Source organism: Abramis brama (assembly GCF_963993115.1).
Source record: "Abramis brama genome assembly, chromosome: 2".
Lineage (NCBI taxonomy): Eukaryota > Metazoa > Chordata > Actinopteri > Cypriniformes > Leuciscidae > Abramis > Abramis brama.
The window spans coordinates 1,257,085-1,279,191 of NC_139964.1; the positions used below are offsets into that span (position 1 = coordinate 1,257,085).

At 37.3% G+C, this 22,107-nt stretch overlaps 2 protein-coding genes across 11 annotated transcripts in view; both read right to left on the bottom strand.

Moving 5' to 3' along the window:
- The window catches only part of LOC311077433 (NACHT, LRR and PYD domains-containing protein 1 homolog), a 113,186-nt gene extending 92,539 nt beyond the window's left edge, over positions 1–20,647 (bottom strand). For all 6 annotated transcript variants that reach the window (XM_084105890.1, XM_084105889.1, XM_084105888.1 and 3 more), the window contains exon 1: positions 20,535–20,647. The gene's annotated coding sequence lies outside the window, so the exon portion shown is untranslated. The remainder of the gene's footprint in view (positions 1–20,534) is intronic.
- LOC311077436 (NACHT, LRR and PYD domains-containing protein 1 homolog) overlaps positions 1–20,654 on the bottom strand; it is a 51,886-nt gene extending 31,232 nt beyond the window's left edge. For 2 of the 5 annotated variants that reach the window (XR_014604890.1, XM_084105901.1), the window contains exons 1-7: positions 20,535–20,654; positions 18,108–18,233; positions 17,781–17,984; positions 13,433–15,274; positions 9,674–9,847; positions 9,410–9,583; positions 4,538–4,702 (exon numbers count right to left, since the gene is read on the bottom strand). Coding sequence is in view for 4 of the 5 variants with exons in the window: in XM_084105901.1 (XP_083962027.1) it covers positions 4,538–4,702; positions 9,410–9,583; positions 9,674–9,847; positions 13,433–15,274; positions 17,781–17,984; positions 18,108–18,133 (2,585 nt within the window). In the remaining variant the exon portion in view is untranslated. Of the gene's footprint in view, positions 1–4,537; positions 4,703–9,409; positions 9,584–9,673; positions 9,848–13,432; positions 15,275–17,780; positions 17,985–18,107; positions 18,249–20,534 lie in introns of all 5 variants that reach the window. The other 3 variants (XM_084105903.1, XM_084105902.1, XM_084105904.1) reach the window with 3 other exon arrangements.
- Positions 20,655–22,107: the final 1,453 nt, after the last annotated feature.

The window sequence follows — 22,107 nt, forward strand, 5'->3', positions numbered from 1 at the left end:
AGACTCAAAAATTATGTTGGCATTAGTGGTTTAGCATTAGCATGGTTTAAATCATACTTATCTGACCGATATCAGTTTGTAGCAGTAAATGAAGAGATGTCTCATCGATCACAAGTTCAGTATGGCGTACCACAAGGCTCAGTACTAGGACCGCTGCTGTTCACTCTGTACATGCTACCATTAGGACATATCATTAGGAAGCATGGGATTAGCTTTCACTGTAATGCCAAAGATACCCAGTTCTATATCTCTTCGTGCCCCAATGAAACATGGCAATTCAAGAAATTAACAGATAATGCATATCTTATATAAAAATTTGGATGACTAGTAATTTACTATTTCTTAATTTCTCAAATTTTCTAATGACTAAACCAAAAACCTCTGCACGTACTAACCTAGAAAACTGTCTAACACTTGATGGCTGCTCTGTCAAGTCTTTGTCGTCAGTTAGAAACCTGGGTGTGCTCTTTGATACCAATCGTTCATTTGAAAGTCACGTGTCTAGTATCTGTAAAGCCGCATTCTTTTGTCTTAAATATATATATCTAAATTACGTCATATGCCTTCAATGAAAAATACAGAACAGTTAGTTCATGCGTTCATGACCTCAAGGCTAGATTATTGTAATGCTCTACTGGGTGGTTGCCCTGCACGCTTAATAAACAAACTACAGCTGGTCCAAAACACAGAAGCTCGAGTTCATACCAGAACCAGGAAGTATGACCATATTAGCCCGGTTCTGTCAACACTGCACTGGCTCCCTATTAAACATTGTATACATTTTTAAATATTGCTGATTACTTTCAAAGCACTAAATGGTTTAGCTCTGCAGTGCTTGAGCGAGCTCTTAACGCATTATAGTCCTTCACGTCTATTGCGATCTCAAAATTCCGGCCAGTTGATAATACCTAGAATATCTAAATCGACTGCTGGCGGTAGATCCTTCTCCTATTTAGCACCAAAACTCTGGAACAGTCTGGGAAGCAGACACACTCTGTCAGTTCAAAGCTAGACAAAAAACACATCTCTTTAACCTATACATTCTTAAATACAAATCAGTTAAATGATTATTAGGCTGCATAAATTAGGTCAGCCGGAACCGGGAACACTTCCTATAACACCCAATGTACTCGTTACATCATAAGAAGAATGGCATCTACGCTAATGTTAATCTTTCTGCTTATTCCAAAGTTTACTGTTATCAGCCGGATCCGGGCCGTATCCAGATCAGATGGAGGACCTGCGCCTAGACACGACCACAACGCATCCCTGAAGTGTCAGCAGAGATTGTGCCAACTAGACTCTCCCCTGTGAAGGCCTCATTGACATGACAGCCATTGGCTCTGATCCTCAACAAACCAGTCTCCATACTGGCATGATGACTCTGGTCTTCAACCAGATGGAACTGGATAATATTCTGATTGTTCCAATCCAATCTAACTTCTGACCTGTAATGCTGCCTGAATCATAATCATACACTGTTCATTCGCTGACCAGAGGAGAACTGCCCCCCCGACTGAGCCTGGTTTTTCCCCAAGGTTTTTTTGTCCATTCGGCCCTGATGGAGTTTTGGTTCCTTGCCACTGTCACCTTTTTTCACCTTTCTTGCCACTGGCTTTTGGCTTGCTTAGCTGGGGACATTTAATTTTGCATTAACATTAATTAACATTGACCGAATATTAGAACATATTAGATATTAATGCATATTAGAACTCAACCGAGCTGGACCATGACATCACGGTTTTCTCCAGAGCGGAAATATACATAAATTAACTAAATTAATACCTTTTTTACAACAAAAATGAAACATCACTGAACTTACTTCAAGGGATAATTCACTGCTGGAAAGATGAATGTGTATTTAAATTGGGTCATTTATGTAGTAGAAATGTGAAAAGCCAGAAAATGTATTTTTGGCTCATGTGGATTGAAAGACATGAGGGAGGGAAGCACGGTCATTCGAAAATACTACCGGGTTCAATTCCGATTTTTTGCTCATATGTGACACAAATCGGATGTTTTCTATGACCGTGTAAACAGGAAAAAACGCATGCATTTGGATATTTCGAGATCGGTTTCAGGCCTCGTTCATTTGTGGAAATAAATCAGATATGTGCCAATGCAACTATCATGTAAACAAACAGATCCAATTTTTTGAGGCATTAGGCTACATATCCGCGGTTTAATGATGAGAGAAACCCCGACGCGCATCTGCAAAGGGACGGATGGCCCGATGAAACGTTGTGTCGTCGTAGGAGAGGAATGTGGACACACGTTGACACAACATATCAAAGGTTGGCTCGCTCATCCTAAAATTTCAGACCCGCTGCTCCTCGTTAAAGCCCGCCACGATCTCATGAAAGTGTGTATCTATAGCACGAATTTTATTTCTTCTGCCATTTACGCCAAAAATAGTTTTTGAGTGCATATGATACGCAGTTTTCACGTGCATATGATATTTACTTTATGGCGTGTAATACACACGCACTCCACACCCCTAATCGTACACAAAGGGTTTACAGTGCATATCTGCATGCAGAAACTATTTTTGGCATATAAATGGCACGAGAAATAAAATTTGTGGTATAGATACACAATTTCATGAGATCGTATTGTATGTTCCCACCAGTCCTGAGATCTCTCTTGCACACAATAACTGAAGCATATGTGCAGGCTGCAATGATGGCCCTTTTCATCCTCCTCCACCTCAAAATCATGGTGATAGTTCGCGAACTTCGCATAGGCTACTGTATTTCGCATCAGTCAAAAAATGCATCATGAAGAGGAAAAATACATATATAAGTCGCACTGGACTATAAGGCGCATTTTATTTATTTTATTTATTTATTTCATTTATTTATTTCACAAAATCCAAGACCAAGAACAGACATTTAATCTGGAAAGGCAAGTTATTCAACTACACAATAGCACACAGAACAACAGGCTGAAGAGGTGTCCGGTATGTTAACGTAACACATTAACTAGGGCTGTAACGATATGCGATATGAAACCGAATAAATAAATAAATACCGATAAATTCTTTAAAATTGGGCAATTCCAGCGTTATGGACGTGACATTTGCAGTCAAAACTTGAAATATAAATTCTCAGAAAATGCATTTAATACCAATATATTGAAACGTCTATTTATATATCCATATTCCCTTAATAAAGGGACATTAGAAAAATATCTCTACATGCGTTTTATATTTAATATGTGGAAAATACACACGCGTTACGGACACAAAAAAATCTTTAACTTTTAGGTGGCAAATTTTTTTTAGTAATTCTGTGAAATACACTGCGCAAACCAAAAGTAATACTACCCACCGGATGAAGAAGGGTTGGCTCTCCACAGAACATAAAATATATATATATTTATATATTTTTTTCACATTGAGGAAAAAAACAGCGTTACGGACGGGACCACTCTGAAAGCGGCACTAAAAGACTGCTTTGAAACGTTCACAGAGACCTCAAACAGAAAGCACAAAGCCTGTCTTTAAATTTAATTTCGTTTTGTATTAATTGTATCTTAATTTTAATCTGTTTCATCAACCAATTGCCTGGATTTAATAAATAAGAATATAGTAGACAATAGATAATCCCGACACGGAGGCGCCGGGCACGTGAACTGAAGCTCATCTCATAAATTAAACGAAACTCAGCATATACGGTGGCCTACTTGCCTCACAGACCTGAGACATATATAGAAAGCTTGAAATATCTACTTTTAAACAGAACAATTCAAAACGAAAGAAAAAAGACTGCTCTGCTCTCTGCTTATGTAATCTGTATGAAATGTGTATTTCTCTCTGGCACGTTCACTACTGCGAAGATCGGGAGTCAGCATCGTCAACTTCATCTTTGCAGCCAACACTGACACAGAAAACACTTGTTTATTAATAAACAATTAAAATGTCTCCTTGCTATATCTGACATATTCATAATCATTACTTTTGCTGGTTCTTTGTGACAGCTTTTAGGAGCTTCATTGGCAGCGCCACCCTTACATGTTACATGAACGCGTCACCACCGCATCAGCACCAAAAACATGGAGATTTTTTTCTTTTTGAGGGCATTTTGTTTGTGTTCAGTCTTTTGTTCAGTTTTTTAGTTGTTTTCAGTACATTTTTTCAGGGCAAGGCTACAGGAGCAGCATTTGTACTCTCGCGGCTGTAGACGGTAATGTTTTCTCTTGGTTCATGTCAGTCAGTATGAATTAATTTTGATATACAAGTCGCACCTGACTATAAGTCACAGGACCAGCCAAACTATTAAAAAAAGTGTGACTTATAGTCCGGAAAATACGGTATATCGCAAAGCTAGCATCAAGCATATTTCACGTTTGTCCATCTGTGCAAGAACCCCCTTTAAGCATGCGCAACGTCTCAGATAGTATGTCAAATGTAAACACATTAATCGGATATGGGGCAAGAAAGTGTAAACGGACGGTCAAAACAAATCGGATATAGACAACAAATCAGATTTGGGCATCAAGACCTGCAGTGTAAACGAGGCTTGCTTGTCCCACATACTTGAGTATCTGCAATGAGCAGTTTGGATCCATCCGTTTGCCAGAGATCAGCTTGACTCCTGGGTGATTGTAGCTCAGGTCCAGCTCTCTCAGGTGTGATGGGTTTAAACTCAGAGCTGAAGACACATAACCACAGCCTTCCTCTGTCACCATACAGCCAGACAACCTACAGACACACAGTCAGATCATCTACAAAAACACTCATGACTGGCAGACTGTAAATAATCTCTTATATGTTCTTTTTTTCAATTTCAGTGGACAAATATATACATTTATCAAGTCAGAAATGCTTCTTTACAATAAAACAAAAACATATACGTCAATACAGAGACAGCATTATAACCCATCATGTCTACCAATGGTCATGGAAATGAAATACTCAAGCTTATACAGATGTTTTGTGTTTTACACAAGAACAAGGGGATATAATCAATATTTTTTTTCCATATTGAACAAACGTATTCTATCTGAGTTCTTAAGGAAAAGGAAATCTTTTCCATCACATGTATATGTGTGTGTGTGTGTGTGTGTGTGTGTGTGTGTGTGTGTGTGTGTGTGTGTGTATATATATATATATGGGCGATTCAACAGTTTCTGTCCACAAGGGGTGTAATGAACAATATAGATTGAATAATACCCAGTTGTTGTCATTTTTTTTATTTTTAGTTCACTATTTTGTTAAAGATAGATGTAAGAAATAATAAAGTTACTTTTATCCCACTAAGCCTTGGCATTATCGTGTAATGAGACTTTATTTTATTTATTTTAGTCCCCAGAAATTGCGGATGTCAGGGTGGGACATTCAGTGCATCTGGATTTTTCCTAAGTCATTTCTTTCATTTCCTTTAATAAAATCCTGAAGTTTGGCGCATAACATTTATTTTGGTGTGTCTTCTACAAAATACTACTACTAACACTGAAAGTAGAATTCCCTTAATCCACCACGATGCAATGTTCGTAATATAGCTTAGGCTGACGAAGTTAACACGTTAATAGTGCGTTAACACAATCTGTATGATCTTTAAATTTGATAGTATGATGACAGGTTATTTTAATGTGTTATGAACTTGTTCTATTCTTTGCCAGTTTTCATGAAATGGTATTATTTTGTGTTACAGAGGCAATCTTGCAGGATTGTTTAATTTTTTCCGTCCACGTTACACACGTTATAACTTAGCACACTTGTAGGAGTTCCTTTGTCTTCTACATTTGGCAAATAAATTTGAAAAATATACCTGTGGTATTTGTTAGTAATTTTGCTGGCTTTCAGTTTATGAACATACCAGACTCAAAAATGCACCTTTAAGTTTATAGAACAGATAATATTAGATGGCCACCCTGCCTGCATGGAAGTCATATTACCAGTTTTGTGAACCATACACAACGCCTGACTCATAACTATACTAAATTAGGAACAAAGCAAAACATGAACTGGGATTCAACCAGAATTTTATTAAACTGAATTAGATTAAATACACTTTCTGCTTGAACTTACACTGTTTTTCCGTCCATGTTACATACGTTAAATTTGACATCAACTTAACTTAGATCAAAGTTTACTAGTTTACCATTGCCAGATTTATCCTGCCTTTCACACAGCTGTACCCCAGGTTTTCTGAGGACAATAGCTTTCTCCACGAAGATTGATTTTGCAGGCTGTTGTCCTTGCAGTTAGCCCTAAACTGTGGAATCGCCCAAATATATATATATATATATATATATATATATATATATATATATATATATATATATATATATATATATATATACACACATATGTGTGCATTATTTTTCTAATAATTCAACGGCCTGAAGTCAATTATTCCGCTTATACTATGGTTACCACACCTCAAAACATTGTTCAGATTATGTATTTCAAGACGTTTGTAAAGTTTGTCATTAAAATGCTCTTGTATGTAGACCTAATTTCTTACGCATCTAATCCCATGCCTCCGTTGCTAATTCCAAAACGTAATTTTAGAGTTAGTAACGGAGGTTTGAGCCACTGATAGCAGACTAATGCTGGGACACACGACTAGCTGACACATTCTCTGACTGTTTTCATCGCCTGCAGCAGATTTTAAACACCGACTTTGAACACGGACTGAACGCGCGTTTGGGCATGATCAGTCATAAGTATCAAATTACATTCATTATGCAGTTATTAATGCAGTTATTAGAGAGAGATGTTGCAATAATAAGACAGAAAAGCATGTGCATCAATATTATTATTTATTTATTAATTCAATTCGTTTTAATTAATTCGTTCATTCTTTTTTTTTTTCATTATTGACAGATGACAGTAGACTATAGCCAAATAAATGAAACAAAGCCCTTTTAACAAGTAGGCCTATCAATAATTATTTATTTGTTATATTATCTGCAATAAAAATCCATGCTGCAGGACTATCCATTCATTTAGCCTATATTCAGTTTAATTTTCTATTGATTATAGATAGGACTATATACTTTATTAAAATTAAACTGCATGTTTCTATTGATTGTGAAGCTAGACATTGAAAATTGCAGATCAAGCGCATGGGGCTAAATGCTTTTGAATGCTTCAATGCTTTTGTTATGAATTGCATCCTATTTTCCGTTATTACAGTTGACTACGCGAAGTGACATGGAACTGTAATGTGGTCAAGACCATGCCTGGAACTACTTCCGCGCGTTTCCCTGAAAATAATGCACACCTTAGAACGTTCGTCAACCAATCAGATTCAAGCATTCAACGGCCCTGTAGTATAAATATATATATATATTTTATATATATATATATATATATATATATATATATATATATATATATATATATATATATATATATATATTAGGGCTGGGAATCGATAAAAAAAAAAAAAACTAATTAATTGCACAATTTGCTGTAATTAATTGCGTTTCCCCCAAGCTTGTAATCATCAATATTTAAACTTAGAATCACCTAATTAAACAACACAGGGAAAAAAAACCAACAAAAAATAGCCCTATATTAAAATATTAAAGATCAATATATCAATATATTATTCTTTTTCAATAATCAATCAACATAATCAATTTAACAGATTATTATTATTATTTTTTATTTTATTTTTTTTACTAATTATCAAAACAAAATATAGTCCTACAAAGCTATTACTACCAGAGCATGTGATCAGAGCGGGTCATTTTACCATTGTTGCCCAGCATGACTATACCAGCTCAGCAAACAGAAGTCTACAGAGAAATTTCACGTTATTTGAGTGGACTTTACTTTTCCAGTGCTTGGTACATGATTGAAGCGTTTGGGCCGTTAACGACAGAGCCGCTGACACACACACACACACACGGAACGGAGAGCGAGACGCTGGGCCGTTAACGACAGAGCGCGCCGACACACACACACACACACACACACACACACACCCGGGCCGGAACACAGAGGGCGACCTGTCTATGAGCGCGACGCACACACCAAGAGGAAAAGACCCGCTCATGAAAGCTGCGCGAGAATGAAACCTGATCACCGAAAACGGAGGGGCGGGACGGCATATTGCGGCCTTTTTAATAGCAGACGCAACAGGAAATCATTAAAACTAGGAAAAAAAAAAAAAGTGCTGCGTTAATTTTTTTTAACGCGTTAAACATTTCAAATTAATCGCAAAGATTAACGCGTTAATTCCCCCAGCCCTAATATACAGTGCAATGCATAAGTGAATACACCCATGCTAAAGTTGACTAAAAAGAGGAATAAAAAATCATATTTTGGAAATTGAACTTAATGCCTTAATTAAAAAAATTAGGAAAAATCCAACCTTTAAGGACACCAATTTTCTTTGTGAATGAATAATGTATCGTAAATAAATAAATGTTCTTCCTTAAAATACATGGTGCATAAGTGAGTACACCCCTATGTTAAATTCCCATAGAGGCAGGCAGATTTTTATTTTTAAGTATTTAAAAAAAACAAAAAATTGGATACTGTTCATCCTGATAAAGTTCCCTTGGCCTTTGGAATTAAAATAGCCCCACATCATCACATAGCCTTCACCATACCTAGAGATTGGCATGGGGTACTTTCCATAAGATCATCTCTCAATGCAAATCGAACTAGCTTTTAGGCTAACTGAAATAAAACCATGCCAATCTCTAGGTATGGTGAAGGCTATGTGATGATGTGGGGCTATTTTAATTCCAAAGGCCAAGGGAACTTTATCAGGATGCATAGTATCCTAAAATTTTTTTTAAAAAAATACTTAAAAATAAAAATCTGCCTGCCTCTATGGGAATTTAACATAGGGGTGTACTCACTTATGCACCATGTATTTTAAGGAAGAACATTTATTTATTTACGATACATTATTCATTCACAAAGAAAATTGGTGTCCTTAAAGGTTGGATTTTTCCTAATTTTTTAAATTAAGGCATTAAGTTCAATTTCCAAAATATGATTTTTTATTAGTCTTTTTAGTCAACTTTAGCATGGGTGTATTCACTTATGCATTGCACTGTATGTATATATATATATATATATATATATATATATATATATATATATATATATATATGTGTGTGTGTGTGTGATATGTCAATCCAATCATCAACTGTAAGTGGCTCTGGTTTTAGCCATTTCTTTGTAATTACTTTTTTACTGGCTGCCGGAAGAATGATGTAAGCAAGATGTAAACATTCACAATTACAAGGAATCGTCACCTCAAAAACAGCTTCCAAATTTCCTTCAATCCCTTGCCAAAACTGGGTTAATTTCTGACACTGCCCAGAAATATGATAATGGTTAGATTCCCTTTTCCCACATAATCTCCAACAGCTAGCACCTGTCCCTTTGTATCTTTTCTGTGTTGGTGTAGTAAATCTCTGATATGTTCTTAAATACCTCAGAATCTGCAGCTGACAGTGTGGGCTCTTCAGTCGTTCAGAAATAATCTTCACTCCTGAATCCTGCAGGTCATTGTTCGTCAGGTCCAGCTCTCTCAGGTGTGAGGGGTTTGAACTCAGAGCTGAAGACACATAACCACAGCCTTCCTCTGTCACCATACAGCCAGACAACCTACAGACACACACAGTCAGATCATCTACAAACACACATCAACATTATGACTGGCAGACTGTAAATAATCTCTAATATGTTCTTAAATACCTCAGTATCTGCAGCTTACAGTGTGGGCTCTTCAGTCCTTCAGAAATAATCTTCACTCCTGAATCCTGCAGGGCATTAATACTCAAGTCGAGCTCTCTCAGGACACAGTTTGAGGATTGTAGAGCTGATGACACAATTTCACAATCCTGACCAGTGAGATTACAGCCAACAAGACTAGAAGAGAGTAAATACAGCACAATAAGTTGGGGTTTAGGGTGCTTTTCTTTAAAGGGGCAGCAGTAGCACCTTAAAAACTAGGAAAAAAATAGATAAATAATTGCCAATACAAAGATAAAATAAAGTAAAATATTGTGAAATGTGTGGTCGTTGTGGAGAAGTAGTCCACACTGGTGGATGAACAGCTTGACACTCACTGACCATAGGGTTCCCTTGTCCATAGCATAGCCTAGTTATTCCAAACTGAAGTAGTATTTATAACAAAAATGTAAATATATACAAAAAAAATTATAAATTCAAGTAGATAAAGGATTGCCAAGATATAATGTAGAATGAATCTGTTTCATATGGAGTTGGGACATGAGGTCAAAGACTGTCACTTTCGGCTCTGGCCACATCCCCAGGTGAAGTCACAGGTCCATCATCCCCAGAGGCCTCGAGTCTAAAGGACTATGGATATGTTAAATTATGTTGTAAAACATATGCATAGAGTGTGATGTCATATTGTGTGCACGCAATGGTTTGCGTGAAAGAATACGTCAGTAGCGCTAAATAAAAAAAACATTCGTCCACAGCCGCTCCACTCCTGACCGCAAGTCCACCGTCAGTGTTGTAGAGCGGCACTAGGCAGGTTTTTTGTGTTCATTTCTATTGCATTACGATTGAAAGCAGTATCAATAATGTCAAAAGTATGATGTGCAGTCAAGTTCGGGTGTGTGTATGCTGTTTAAATGAGTGTTCTCACTGATACGCTTGTTGTGATTCGCGGAGATTTGAGGAGTTGTATTTTGACGACTTGATATTATTTCTTATTCAAAAGTTTCCAGCGCCCCTGCCAAAGATCCAGGCAAGACGAGATTAAACATGTTTACTTGCAAAATAATTACATTCTAAATTTAGAAAGCCTAACATTCCAGTTTAATGCGACATGTAGCCTAAGCTATGTATCGTTACTTTTGCAAGGACTCTATTATTTTTCCAGTCATAGACCAGCGCTCAAACACTGACTAGAATCCAGCGCTGACAAGAATCAGCATTCACGAGCTCAAAAATGTGTTTGGCGCTGACAACAATCCGGTGGTGGCTAGCATCCAGCGCTGACAAGAATCAGCATTCACGAGCTCAAAAATGTGTTTGGCGCTGACAACAATCCGGTGGTGGCTAGCATCCAGCGCTGACTAGAATCACGCAGAGGAGGAATGGAAAGCTCACAAGCCATTAAAAAGTATTGACTAAAGAAACACTTATATTTTTTGAAATATTTTCAATAAATCATATTCCCATTCACTCCAGCGACGAATTTATAACGCGTGCGTGTGTGTGAGAGAGAGAGAGGTGCGGGCGCGATACTCCGCCATTTTGTTCATACAGGACATCATTCAAACTGCAAAGTGTTTACTTATATTTGTGTACACTCGCAATAAAACACAACATTGTGCTTTTGTCAAACTGTAACCTAGAACTGTCACCCAACCAAAATCTCTCTCTCTCACACTCTCACACACACACACACGGTTTAAAAGCAAAAAATATTTATCCAACCCCATTTAAAAACAGTCTGTGAGTGCCATCTTTTGGACATTCATCATATTGCATTGGTTTTCATTTCTTGTCCTCAAACAGAGCACAAATCTGTTTATTTTTAAGTCACACATTCTACATTGATTAAAAAATAAAATCAATTGTGTTTTTAATGGTAGTATTATTTTATACAGAAATAAATGATTTATAATTAAGATGAGAATAAAGTTAGTGTTAATTACAATTTTAAGGAAAACAAATATATTGATCTGAAATATAGCAAATAGTTTTTATTTTTTTTTATTTTAATTTATGTAAAATGTTTTTTTTTTGTTAAATATGTTGAACACTATTTTGATTTATATGAGAACCATGAAAACTGTAAAATATGTTGCACTTGCGGTAGCGTGACTGAAGAGAGGCTGATGTTACAATGGCGAGAGATGGCCACAGATTTGAGCTTGATTTGATTAATTTGTCTTTTTATTCATGCAGAATCAAATATGGCCAGAGTAATTTCTGTTGCCCAGTCTCGTTCATCTACCCACACAACGCAAAGCTAAATGCGTGAGGCGCAGACGCGATCGAACAGAGGAAACATAAAAACATACTCCGTCATTTCGGTCATACAGATAAGAGTAGGATTGTTCGAAACTAGGGAAGCACCGATACCATTTTTCCAGAACCGATTCGATCCCAAAAATTCTGAGTATCGGCCGATACCGATCCGATATCAGCACAGTTTTCTTTTTAATCAATGTAGAATTTCTATACCTCTGTTTGTTGAACTGATAATTACTCTTTTGTGTGTTAAACATCATTATAAAGAAAAACAAAAAATTAAAAAATTATATGATCATGATCTATGACAAAATACTATTATAAACTAGATTAGTTGAAAATTCAGCAGCAAAAGTTACTCTAGAAAAATCATGAGCACAATAATTCTAATAATAATTCAAAAATCTAAACATTTAGTGAAAAAACATTATTTATTGGAGATGGAGAGCAAATAAAAGTGAATAAGTGTAGCACTAAATCTGTTAAAATGGTACTCACTGCTCTTTGTATTGTTGTAAAATACATTCATGAAAAACAAGTAAATATATATTTATGATATATACTATAAAATTAAAAGACATTTCTTTTAAATGTTTAGCGTAGCTGTTTAATGAGGCAGCAACATATTATAGATAGGACAGAACAAGAAAGGCTATTAATAATCTTTCATTGCCCAAAAGTATTATAATATGAAAGGCTCCAATACAGAGCGGCACAAAGCGCTCATGCGTATCCCGTTCGCAGAATGATGCGCTTGAAGCAACAGAGTGAAATACAACTATTTATTATGTTTGATAAACGGCAAAGGGCAACGGTGTTTATAAACTGCAGCTTGGAAAAGATAACCGTGTTGTGTGTTAACAAGCGTTCATATGCGCGTGCACGAAATGAAACTAGCACTTTCCAGCAAAACATCATCAAGTTAAGCCAAAGTGTCTCGATCACCCCCGTGAGTATCGATAGTGAGTATCGGATCGGCGCATCTCTAATCGAAACTGATAAGTATTTAATTTTATTTGTGTACACTCATAATAAACCAGAACACTGTGGCTTTGTAAAATAAATAAACAAGCAGGACGTGTTTTCTGGCGTCTCGGTTTCCTTCCCGTCGACTAGTTTGTGGAGCGCTTCACAGAAATAAACCAAACTCAGCAGAATACTGTCACACAGCTTTCTCTTTTCTTTTGTTTATCTGTTAATTATTTAAGTCAAATATATTTAGCATATTTATTCCTTTTATACAGCCCTATAGACTATGATTTTATGAAAACAAATTATTATTTTTATTATATTTTAAATTTAACTCCATTTTCATTAAATCATCCTGGCGACCCAGGGTTTGGAAACCTGTGCTCTAGGGAACTGAGTTTGGCTCCGCTAGTATAAGTGAACCTCAGGGAATATAATAAAACAATGTAAAAACTCCATGTCATGACCCCTGTAAAGATGTAAGATGCATTATTAAAATTATTCTTTAGCTATTAATGATTAAACACTCACAGAGCTTTTCTGCAGTTGACCACAGCTGGTACCAGTCTTCTTCTCCCCTCAGCTGATGTGTTGTATTTCATGGGGTTCAGCTCATCCAGCGCCTCCTCTGAGATCTGAAGCATGTAGGAGATTGTAGAGCAGTGAGACGGAGAGAGTTTCTCCTCTGAGTGTTTGTCTGATTTCACAAACTCCTGAATCTCTCTGGACAGAGTCTGATCTTTCACTTCCAGCAGACAGAGGAACAGATTGATGGATTGATCAGCTGAGAGATTATCATATGGACCTTTGATCATGTCTTTAATGTGCTGTGTGGTTCTCCTGATGCTCTCTGAGCTGTTCTCTGTGTGTGTCAGTAGATCCTGTAAGAGTCTCTGATTGGACTCCAGTGAGACGCCCAGCAGGAACCGCAGGAACAGATCCAGCCGTCCATTCTTACTCCAGAGGGCTTCATCTACTGCTGATGTTAGTAGATCATACAGAGAGTCTTCATCAGGCCTGAATTCACCCAGAAGCTGCAGTGGTTTCTTGTTCTTCATTAAATAGCAGTAAAACACATAGAAAGCAGCGAGAAACTCCTGAACACTCAGATGAATGAAGCTGTAGACTTTCCTCTGATGAATCACAGATTCCTGCTTAAAGATCTCAGTGCAAATCCCAGAATGCACTGAGGCGTCAGTGACGTCTATGCCGCTCTCAATCAGGTCCTCCTCATAGAACATCACATTGCCCTTCATCAGCTGATGGAAAGCCACTCCAGCAAGTTTCACAATCACTTCTCTGTTGGACTGCAGGAGTTTCTCTGGATCTCTCTCTTCATACTTCTGATTCCTCATGTTGATCTGAATCAGCAGGAAGTGGATGTACATTTCAGTCAGAGTTTGAGGGATTTCTGCACTCAGATCTTCTTCCAGGAGCTTCTGAAGCACAGTGGAGGAGATCCAGCAGAAGACGGGTATGTGGCACATGATGTGGAGGCTTCTTGCTCTTCTGATGTGTGAGATGATTCTGCTGGCTTGATGCTCGTCACTGATTCTCTTCCTGAAATATTCCTCCTTCTGAGGCTCATCGAATCCCTGAATCTCTGTCAGACGGTGGATGTATTTGGAGGGGATCTGATTGGCTGCTGCTGGTCTGGAGGTGATCCAGATGAGAGCCGAGGGAAGCAGATCTCCTTTCATGAGCTTTGACATCAACACACCCACTGATGAAGTCTCAGTCACATCAGAAACTTCCTGAGCGTCTGAAAACATCAGTGTGATTCTGCTTTCATCCAGACCATCAAAGATGAACACAACTTTACACTCCTCATAAATCTTTGAGTCCAGATCTTGAAGTTCAGGATGAAAGTCCAGCAGAAGTCTGTGAAGACTGTACTGATGATCTCGGATCAAGTTCAGCTCTCGAAATGGAAGCACAAACATGAAATCTACATCCTGATTGTCTTTTCCCTCGGCCCAGTCCAGAATGAACTTCTGCACAGAGACGGTTTTCCCGATTCCAGCGATGCCTTTAGTGAGAACAGTCTTGATCTGCTCTTTCTCCTGGCGTCCTGGTTCAGGAGAGGCTTTAAAGATGTCATTGCAGTAGATTGGAGTGTCTTGTGAGTGTTGTGTTCTGGCTGTTTTCTCCATCTGTAAAACCTCATGTTCTTCATTCACTCCTCCTCTCTCTCCCTCTATGATGTAGAGCTGTGTGTAGATCCTGTTCAGGAGGGTTTCATTCTCTTGGAGTTTCAGTCCCTCAAATAATCTCTCATACTTGTTCTTCATGCTGGCTTTGTGTCTGTGTTTGACTCTCTGTAGTTCATCATTCACTGGCTGAGGAGAATCCTGGTCTCCAGTCTGATCATCTCTGAATGGGGACAAAATACACACATAAAATAATAAATATGATATTCTCTGATTTAGAAATCTGCATCTGATCATCACATTACAGTTATCCAGATTCTCAGTGTTAAGCATGATGATATGGACACATATCACACTGAAGTAGGCTGATTTAAAATGAACATTTATTTAAAATAAAAGTTCTTCTTTTGGCAAAATTACATTTCCTTAATAACCTAAACAGAGGCTTTACTCCCTTCAAACTTAAATTGTCAATGTTTCATTAAATCACTGTTGGAAAACAATCTTATGAGAATATATTTTTTAACCTTTATAAAGGGCATTTTTTCCCTAATTTTATTAAATGTATGCTCCATCTTTCATTTCAAATTCTTCAATTTGATCAATGCATTCAATTAGAATAAGACACTAGGCTGTTAACAATCAAAATGTAGGGAAACATGGCAAGACATTTATAATATTATCAACTATAGGCTCTCAATCGCCACTTACATTAAATGAAATAAAGTCAGAATCATCCTCGTGTTTTTGGTGATTCCCTTGTTATTTTTTATTACATTTTTTGATTGGCATTGTAATCAGGGCATTTGTCCGGTTGGGCAAGTACAATTCTCTCTCACTTGTCCCTTCAAAAAAAAAAAAAAACACCCGTGTCCCGGACAAGCGTTAATGTCGAGCCTTGGCATGTGTTTTCCTTGACTGGTTTTCCCTGAAGAGAATTACGCTGTTGAAAACGAAAGTAAAAGAGTGACGCTCGTTCATTGTGTTTTACCGTGATGAGAGTTCCGTGTCTTTATTAAACTCAACACATAATGATTTATCTGTCATCCACCCTCCATTAACTGGAATGTTACGTTTTTATTTATTAACTGGAATGTTGTGTTTTTATGACTTGGCCGCCCGACCCGCGGATGATGACGACCCGCGCAGCGCGGTTTGAGAACGGACACCGGCCGGGAACCCAGAACAGAACCGCCACGCTGGAGAAAGTGTATCTGATCATGTGACTGTCTGTCGAGTTTTGTCGAGAGCCGGAGGCGGCACGATATTTGACGGAGGCCGCCTCGTAATTCTCATGCAGGAAAAACCCTGAACATTTGGACAATAAAGTACAACATATTTTCAGGAATATATTTTGTTATGTTGAAGTTGTGGTCTCTTATTTTCCTGTTCTAGTTGGGGTTTAAAATAGATTTATTTTTTAAATAAATTCAATTATAATTTATTAATTTCTTACTTAAATTATTCTTTGTTAACACTAGTTTAAAAAATACAACTGGTCATTGTTAGTTCACATTAGCTCAGGTTCATTAAATAATAGAGTTACAACTTTTGATTTTAATAATGTATTAATTAGTAAATACTGAAATTAACATGAACTAAGATTAATAACTGCTTTAAAAGTATTGTTCATTGTCCGTTTATGTTAACTAATGAATTAACTGATGAATTCTTATTGTAAAGTGAGACTGAATAATAATAAAGAATCTGACCGATTTAAATCAATATCTAGGGCAGGCGTTCTCAACCCTGGTCCTCGAGGGCCACTTTCCTGCAGAGTTTAGCTTCAACCCTAATCAAACACACCTGAACCAGCTAATTAAGCTCTTCAGGATTATGAGAGAGCTACAGACAGGTGAGTTTGATCAAGGTTGGAGCTAAACTCTGCAGGAAAGTGGCCCTCGAGGACCAGGGTTGAGAATGCCTGATCTAGGGCATGTTTTAGGTCAGATTAAAATGTGAAAATGTTTAAGTTTGAGAATAAATATCCTATTAGATCTTTAAGCGTGTCAGTATTTGGTGCTGTGATGAACACTATTGAGAATACACACGTGTGAATGGCAGCCAGCTTTGAGTACAGGGTTACCAGGGTAACGGCTGCATTTCTGCGGCTGCATCAGCGCCATCTACTGTCAGAAAGTGGAAGTGCGTTTGCGTCTCCTTCCCTCGTTCCGCCATGCGCTTCTCATGCGTGTTGGTGTTGTTCACATCAGAGCACATGCCTCTGTGACGCAGCACACAGCAGCCGTTTAACACAGCGGATGGAAAAGTGTTCTCAGAATGCATTCTGGGTAATTATTCACAGTATTGTGAAGTTCCCATTATAGCAATACCGTGTTCATTATTGCGATGTATATCGTATTGCTGTATATCTGCACGTCTAATTGCACATGTGACTCAGTGAGTTCATTTCTGTTCTTTAGTTAAGCTTAAACAACACATCAAGCACTGATGCAACATCTCATTAGTGCAGTAATGGCTGTTGTGTTGAGCACAGTTTATTAATTAAAGCAAAGCTGGCTACTTTACACCATTGTTGACTCGTCTCCCTTCAGACGCGCCATTCATCGGTGGAGCCGATATTACAAAACCAATATCCCATAATTGACAAAATAACTAAAACTAACACTATTGTCCTCTGTAGAGCCACTTTATACCTGTAATAATAACACGTGATTTATGCACAGATTCAATTTCGTCACATGACTTATAGTCACGTTTATCCTCACCTGAGGTCAGAGGTCGCTGGTTCATCAGTGAGGTCAGAGGTCGCTGGTTCATCACTGAGGTCAGAGGTCACTGGTTCATCACTGAGGTCAGAGGTCACTGGTTCATCACTGAGGTCAGGAGGAAGATGAGGAAATGATCGGTCACTCTTCAGAGACACACAGCTGGGTTCTGGAGATGAAGATCTCTTCCTCTTCCTGGAGACACTAAGAAAAGATATGATGATTTATACACATCTTTACACTGGATTAAATCTAAATGATTAGTTCAGATGTTCTGTGATGTTGTGTGAGTCGGTCTATTGTGTCCAGCACTGGATTGTGTGTCACCTGGGGTCAGAGGTCACTGAGTCCATCTCCAGGATTTGTGGGATTATTCATAGATCTGTGACTCTTCAGAGACTCACTGCTGGGTTCTGGAGACGCTGCACTCGTTCTCAGAGACTCGCATCTTCCCTTTATATGGAGACACTGAGAGCATTACATTCATATCACATTCAGCAGCTTTAATTCACAGAGGTTTACAGTGTGTTCAAGATTATTTTCAGCACATGTTCGCTGCGATGGAAGAGAGCGGGGGGGAGGGGGGGGTCGTCCATATTAGTTTACAGTCTATGGTCCCAGTAGGCCTGTGACCTTTTGTTGTCTTAGCCAGTGTTGCCAAGTCCGCTTATTATAAGCGACTTTGGGCTTGTTTTTCTGTAAAGTCGCTTACAAATATTGGTAGTCGCGGGTCGCGGATTTTTTGGGCTTGTTTCTAAAGTGTAGTTGCTTATTTGGGCTTGTTCCCAGCTCCATAATAAGTTGTCAAGCAGAAATGTTCGATATGTTATTTAAACGTGGGAGTTTGTCTTGCCTGTTCCCTCCCTCCCCTTTCCCCATACACACATGATACAGCAGAGTGCAACGAGTAATATGTGAAGAAATATGGGAAATACGGGAAGAAATATAACAGACTGGGAGAAAGAGAAAGATAATGGTTGTGTTATTCTTCATATATATGAGGCTAAAGTGTTATGAGTCTTGAGAAAAATGTTTTAGACCAAGCCTCATCCTCACCTGTTCAAATGGTTTTGACTGGAATGGTTTTTAAATCAGTTTAGTTTATTTAAGTCTTTTCTAACTCACTCATTTGTTTATCAGAGCAGGAGACACTTTATTGCTGCACACTAGATTATCAATAATTTCTCCTGTTTGTGGGTTATAGTTATTTAAAAATGGGATCTTCTGCAGTCCCTGCAATAATAAATAGAATTTGTGAATTCAGGATGATATTTATTTGTGTGCACATTTTAATTTTAGTTTAATTTTTAATTATCATGTTTACTTTGTATGTCCTGAAGCTCAGGGGGGAGAAAAATAAATAAACTGTACCGTGTACAGTTTTGCAAAACTGCGCACAGTTTACCAATCTGTCCACATGGATGTAAATTGACAATCTGTACCCACAGTTTAAAAACCGTGCACACAGTTTATTTATTTTTCTCTTCCCGGAACCTAGGGGGGCTCCGTAAAAAAGTCGCTTGTTTTGGGCTTGTTTTCACAGGCCTGGTTGCTTATTTGTCTCGCGAGATCTGGCAACACTGGTCTTGGCCCATTACTATTGTCATTACTGTCAAATAAATTGTTGTCTGGCATCTTAAAAATAGATAAAAAAATAAAAAAATAAATATAAAAGTATAATTTAGAAATAAAAAATAATATAAATACAAAATTATATTGTAAAATATTATAATATAAAAAGTATTACACATATCTACTCTCATAATCCATATCAACTGCACTTTGTGACCATAAATGACTGTGGTGGAAATTTGTTTGTGAAAAAATGGAAGATAGTTTCACTGATTAGCTCTGAATTAATACTTAGCATTTAATGTGTGCAAAATACTCTTATTTAACTTAAAATATCTAGTATTGACACCAATACTGTGTGACAGCTATATGTTTTTATAAAAATGTATATTGATAGTGGTCTCACATTAAATACTATAATGCATTTTGATTATTTTACTAGTGCTTAATTCAGGTAAATTAATAGTTACCAGTCAAATTTATAAACAGTATTATCATTGTTGAAGTTAAAAGTCTGGTTGTGTAACAAGGAGAAATCAGTGATTTTGACACTATAAAGAGGATGAAAAGTATGAAAAAAAATCATAATGGAAAGGTAGTAAAAAATCAGAAACATGTAAAAAAGTAGTAAACAAATGTAAAGTGGTTTTACTGTTAGTTTGACAAAGTCAAAAAGAATATTATTAAATATATTATTATTAATAATAATAATAATAATAGTAGTAGTAATAGTAATAAAATTAGAATTTTCACATAGGTGAAATAAAACAATAAATCGGGCGTAATTTATCATATTATTTAGTGTGCTTCTTCCTTTAAATATCACAATCCAGACACTTTAATTGGAGAGTATAGAATAGATGTTCTGTAGCGATCAGAAATACATCAGTTTGTCATAATCAATCTTCTCACTAAAGCTGATCGTCTGAGAGTCGACGCCTGGCCTACAGGAGACCGGAAGTGCTCAGTTTACATGTTTACTTTCCACCTCTGTATAGTTCAGATTGTGAAGAATCCCAGAATCCCTAGAGCTCGATATTATGATAATCCTGAAGATGAACTTGTTCACTTTTACATGCGTCTAGTATACAAAACGCTTGAAGATCGAGTTTAATATGATAGCGACGCGAAAACATTTTACAATAATATGGCATGGTATCTGAAACAGATAAATGAACTTACCGTGATGTGATAACTATATATGTTTCAAGACTTCTGAAGGTGAATTTACATTTCCTAAGGATCTTCTTTACTTTCGGTTTCTGAATGCGCATGCGCAGAGGGCTCAGATATCAGCGATAAACCCCGCCCATCTCTCTTCTTCTTCTTCATTCAGTGTTCTGGCGGGTTTAGTTCAGTCGTGAAGGATGTTTAGCGCCTCCTGCTGTATACTGGAGTGTGAGACAGCATGCCTTCCTCAATCTCTAAGCGCAGAAATGCTGTAATAATGGCGTTAGACTTCTCTTTACATCTGTAAATATCATCAAGCTGGTTTTGTCATTTATGAAGCAAACAGTCTGATCATCTGAGAGATTTCCAGGGGTCTGTGATTATAAGAGCAGAAGTTTCATTAATTCCTCAGTTTTCCTCACTTAGTTTCTCATTAATTTACCAATATCATTTTTTACTAACTCCCAATTATTACTAAAAAAGCGTTAATTACAGCTTTTTACAATAATGCTTAACAAAATATGTAACTTTAAGCTTAATGGTAGATATAAGACAGATATTTAATGTCAGTATGCTGGTTTAATAAGTGCTTACAGAGAGCTTAGTCTTTATATAGATAGCCTTACAGTCAGTTAGCACAGCTGCAAGATCCACTCACATTAGCATCACAAGCACAAGTGTGAACGGGCCTGTGGATTTAAGCCAGAAACCCGATGAAGGACCGAGACGCCCTCTCCGCACACACCCAGCCCAGATGTTGGACACCAGCGAAGATGCTTCCAGAGCTAAGTTTGTTTTTTCACTCCCTTACAAAACTAACCTACAGGAATTATAAAATCCTGCAGGAGTTTTCACTTGTGTTGGATGTTCCTGCATGTTTCTGTTGTACTGAAGGGTTCATTCTAGAACATGTAGGAATGTCCTGCACACACTGCGCTGTTCAGCACAAGCGAAACATCGTACAGGAATTATACACAAAAATCCTGCAGGACTGCCGTGCACCTCACGCAGAAACAAAACGTTTGCTTACAGGAGTTTTCCCTGTAAATGAAAAATAAACAAATTAAACATAAATATAAAAAAACCTACAGGTTTTGGATTCAGGATAGGCTTCGTCTAGACTAGAGAATAAAACTCTGATAGTTGCTGTAGTTGTATTCATGCAATTTCTATTTAATTAGATTCAAGTACATTTCATGGGACTATTTTTGATATATTATGCTCTGGCTGTTGGCAGCAATGAGACAAAACAATGAGTCTTAACAAGTAAATTAATAAAATTAAGAGTAAGAATAGATAGGCAAGTATAAAAAATTTTACCATTTCTCTAAATCATTTCAAAATTATGCATTTATGCAAACATCCATGACATGTCAACATTCAAGAGATATGAGTCTGTATACTGTACACTTTTACCTTTTATAACATGAAGATGCAAATCCAGCTATTTTGTTTTTAATCCAACTCCCATCTATTTGGTTGGATGCAAACAAAATTATTTGCGAGACCTGGTAGGTCCTTGAGGTAGACACAGGTTGAATGTATGTCTGTGCATTTGATAAGTTCAACTGAGTCAATCCCTCTT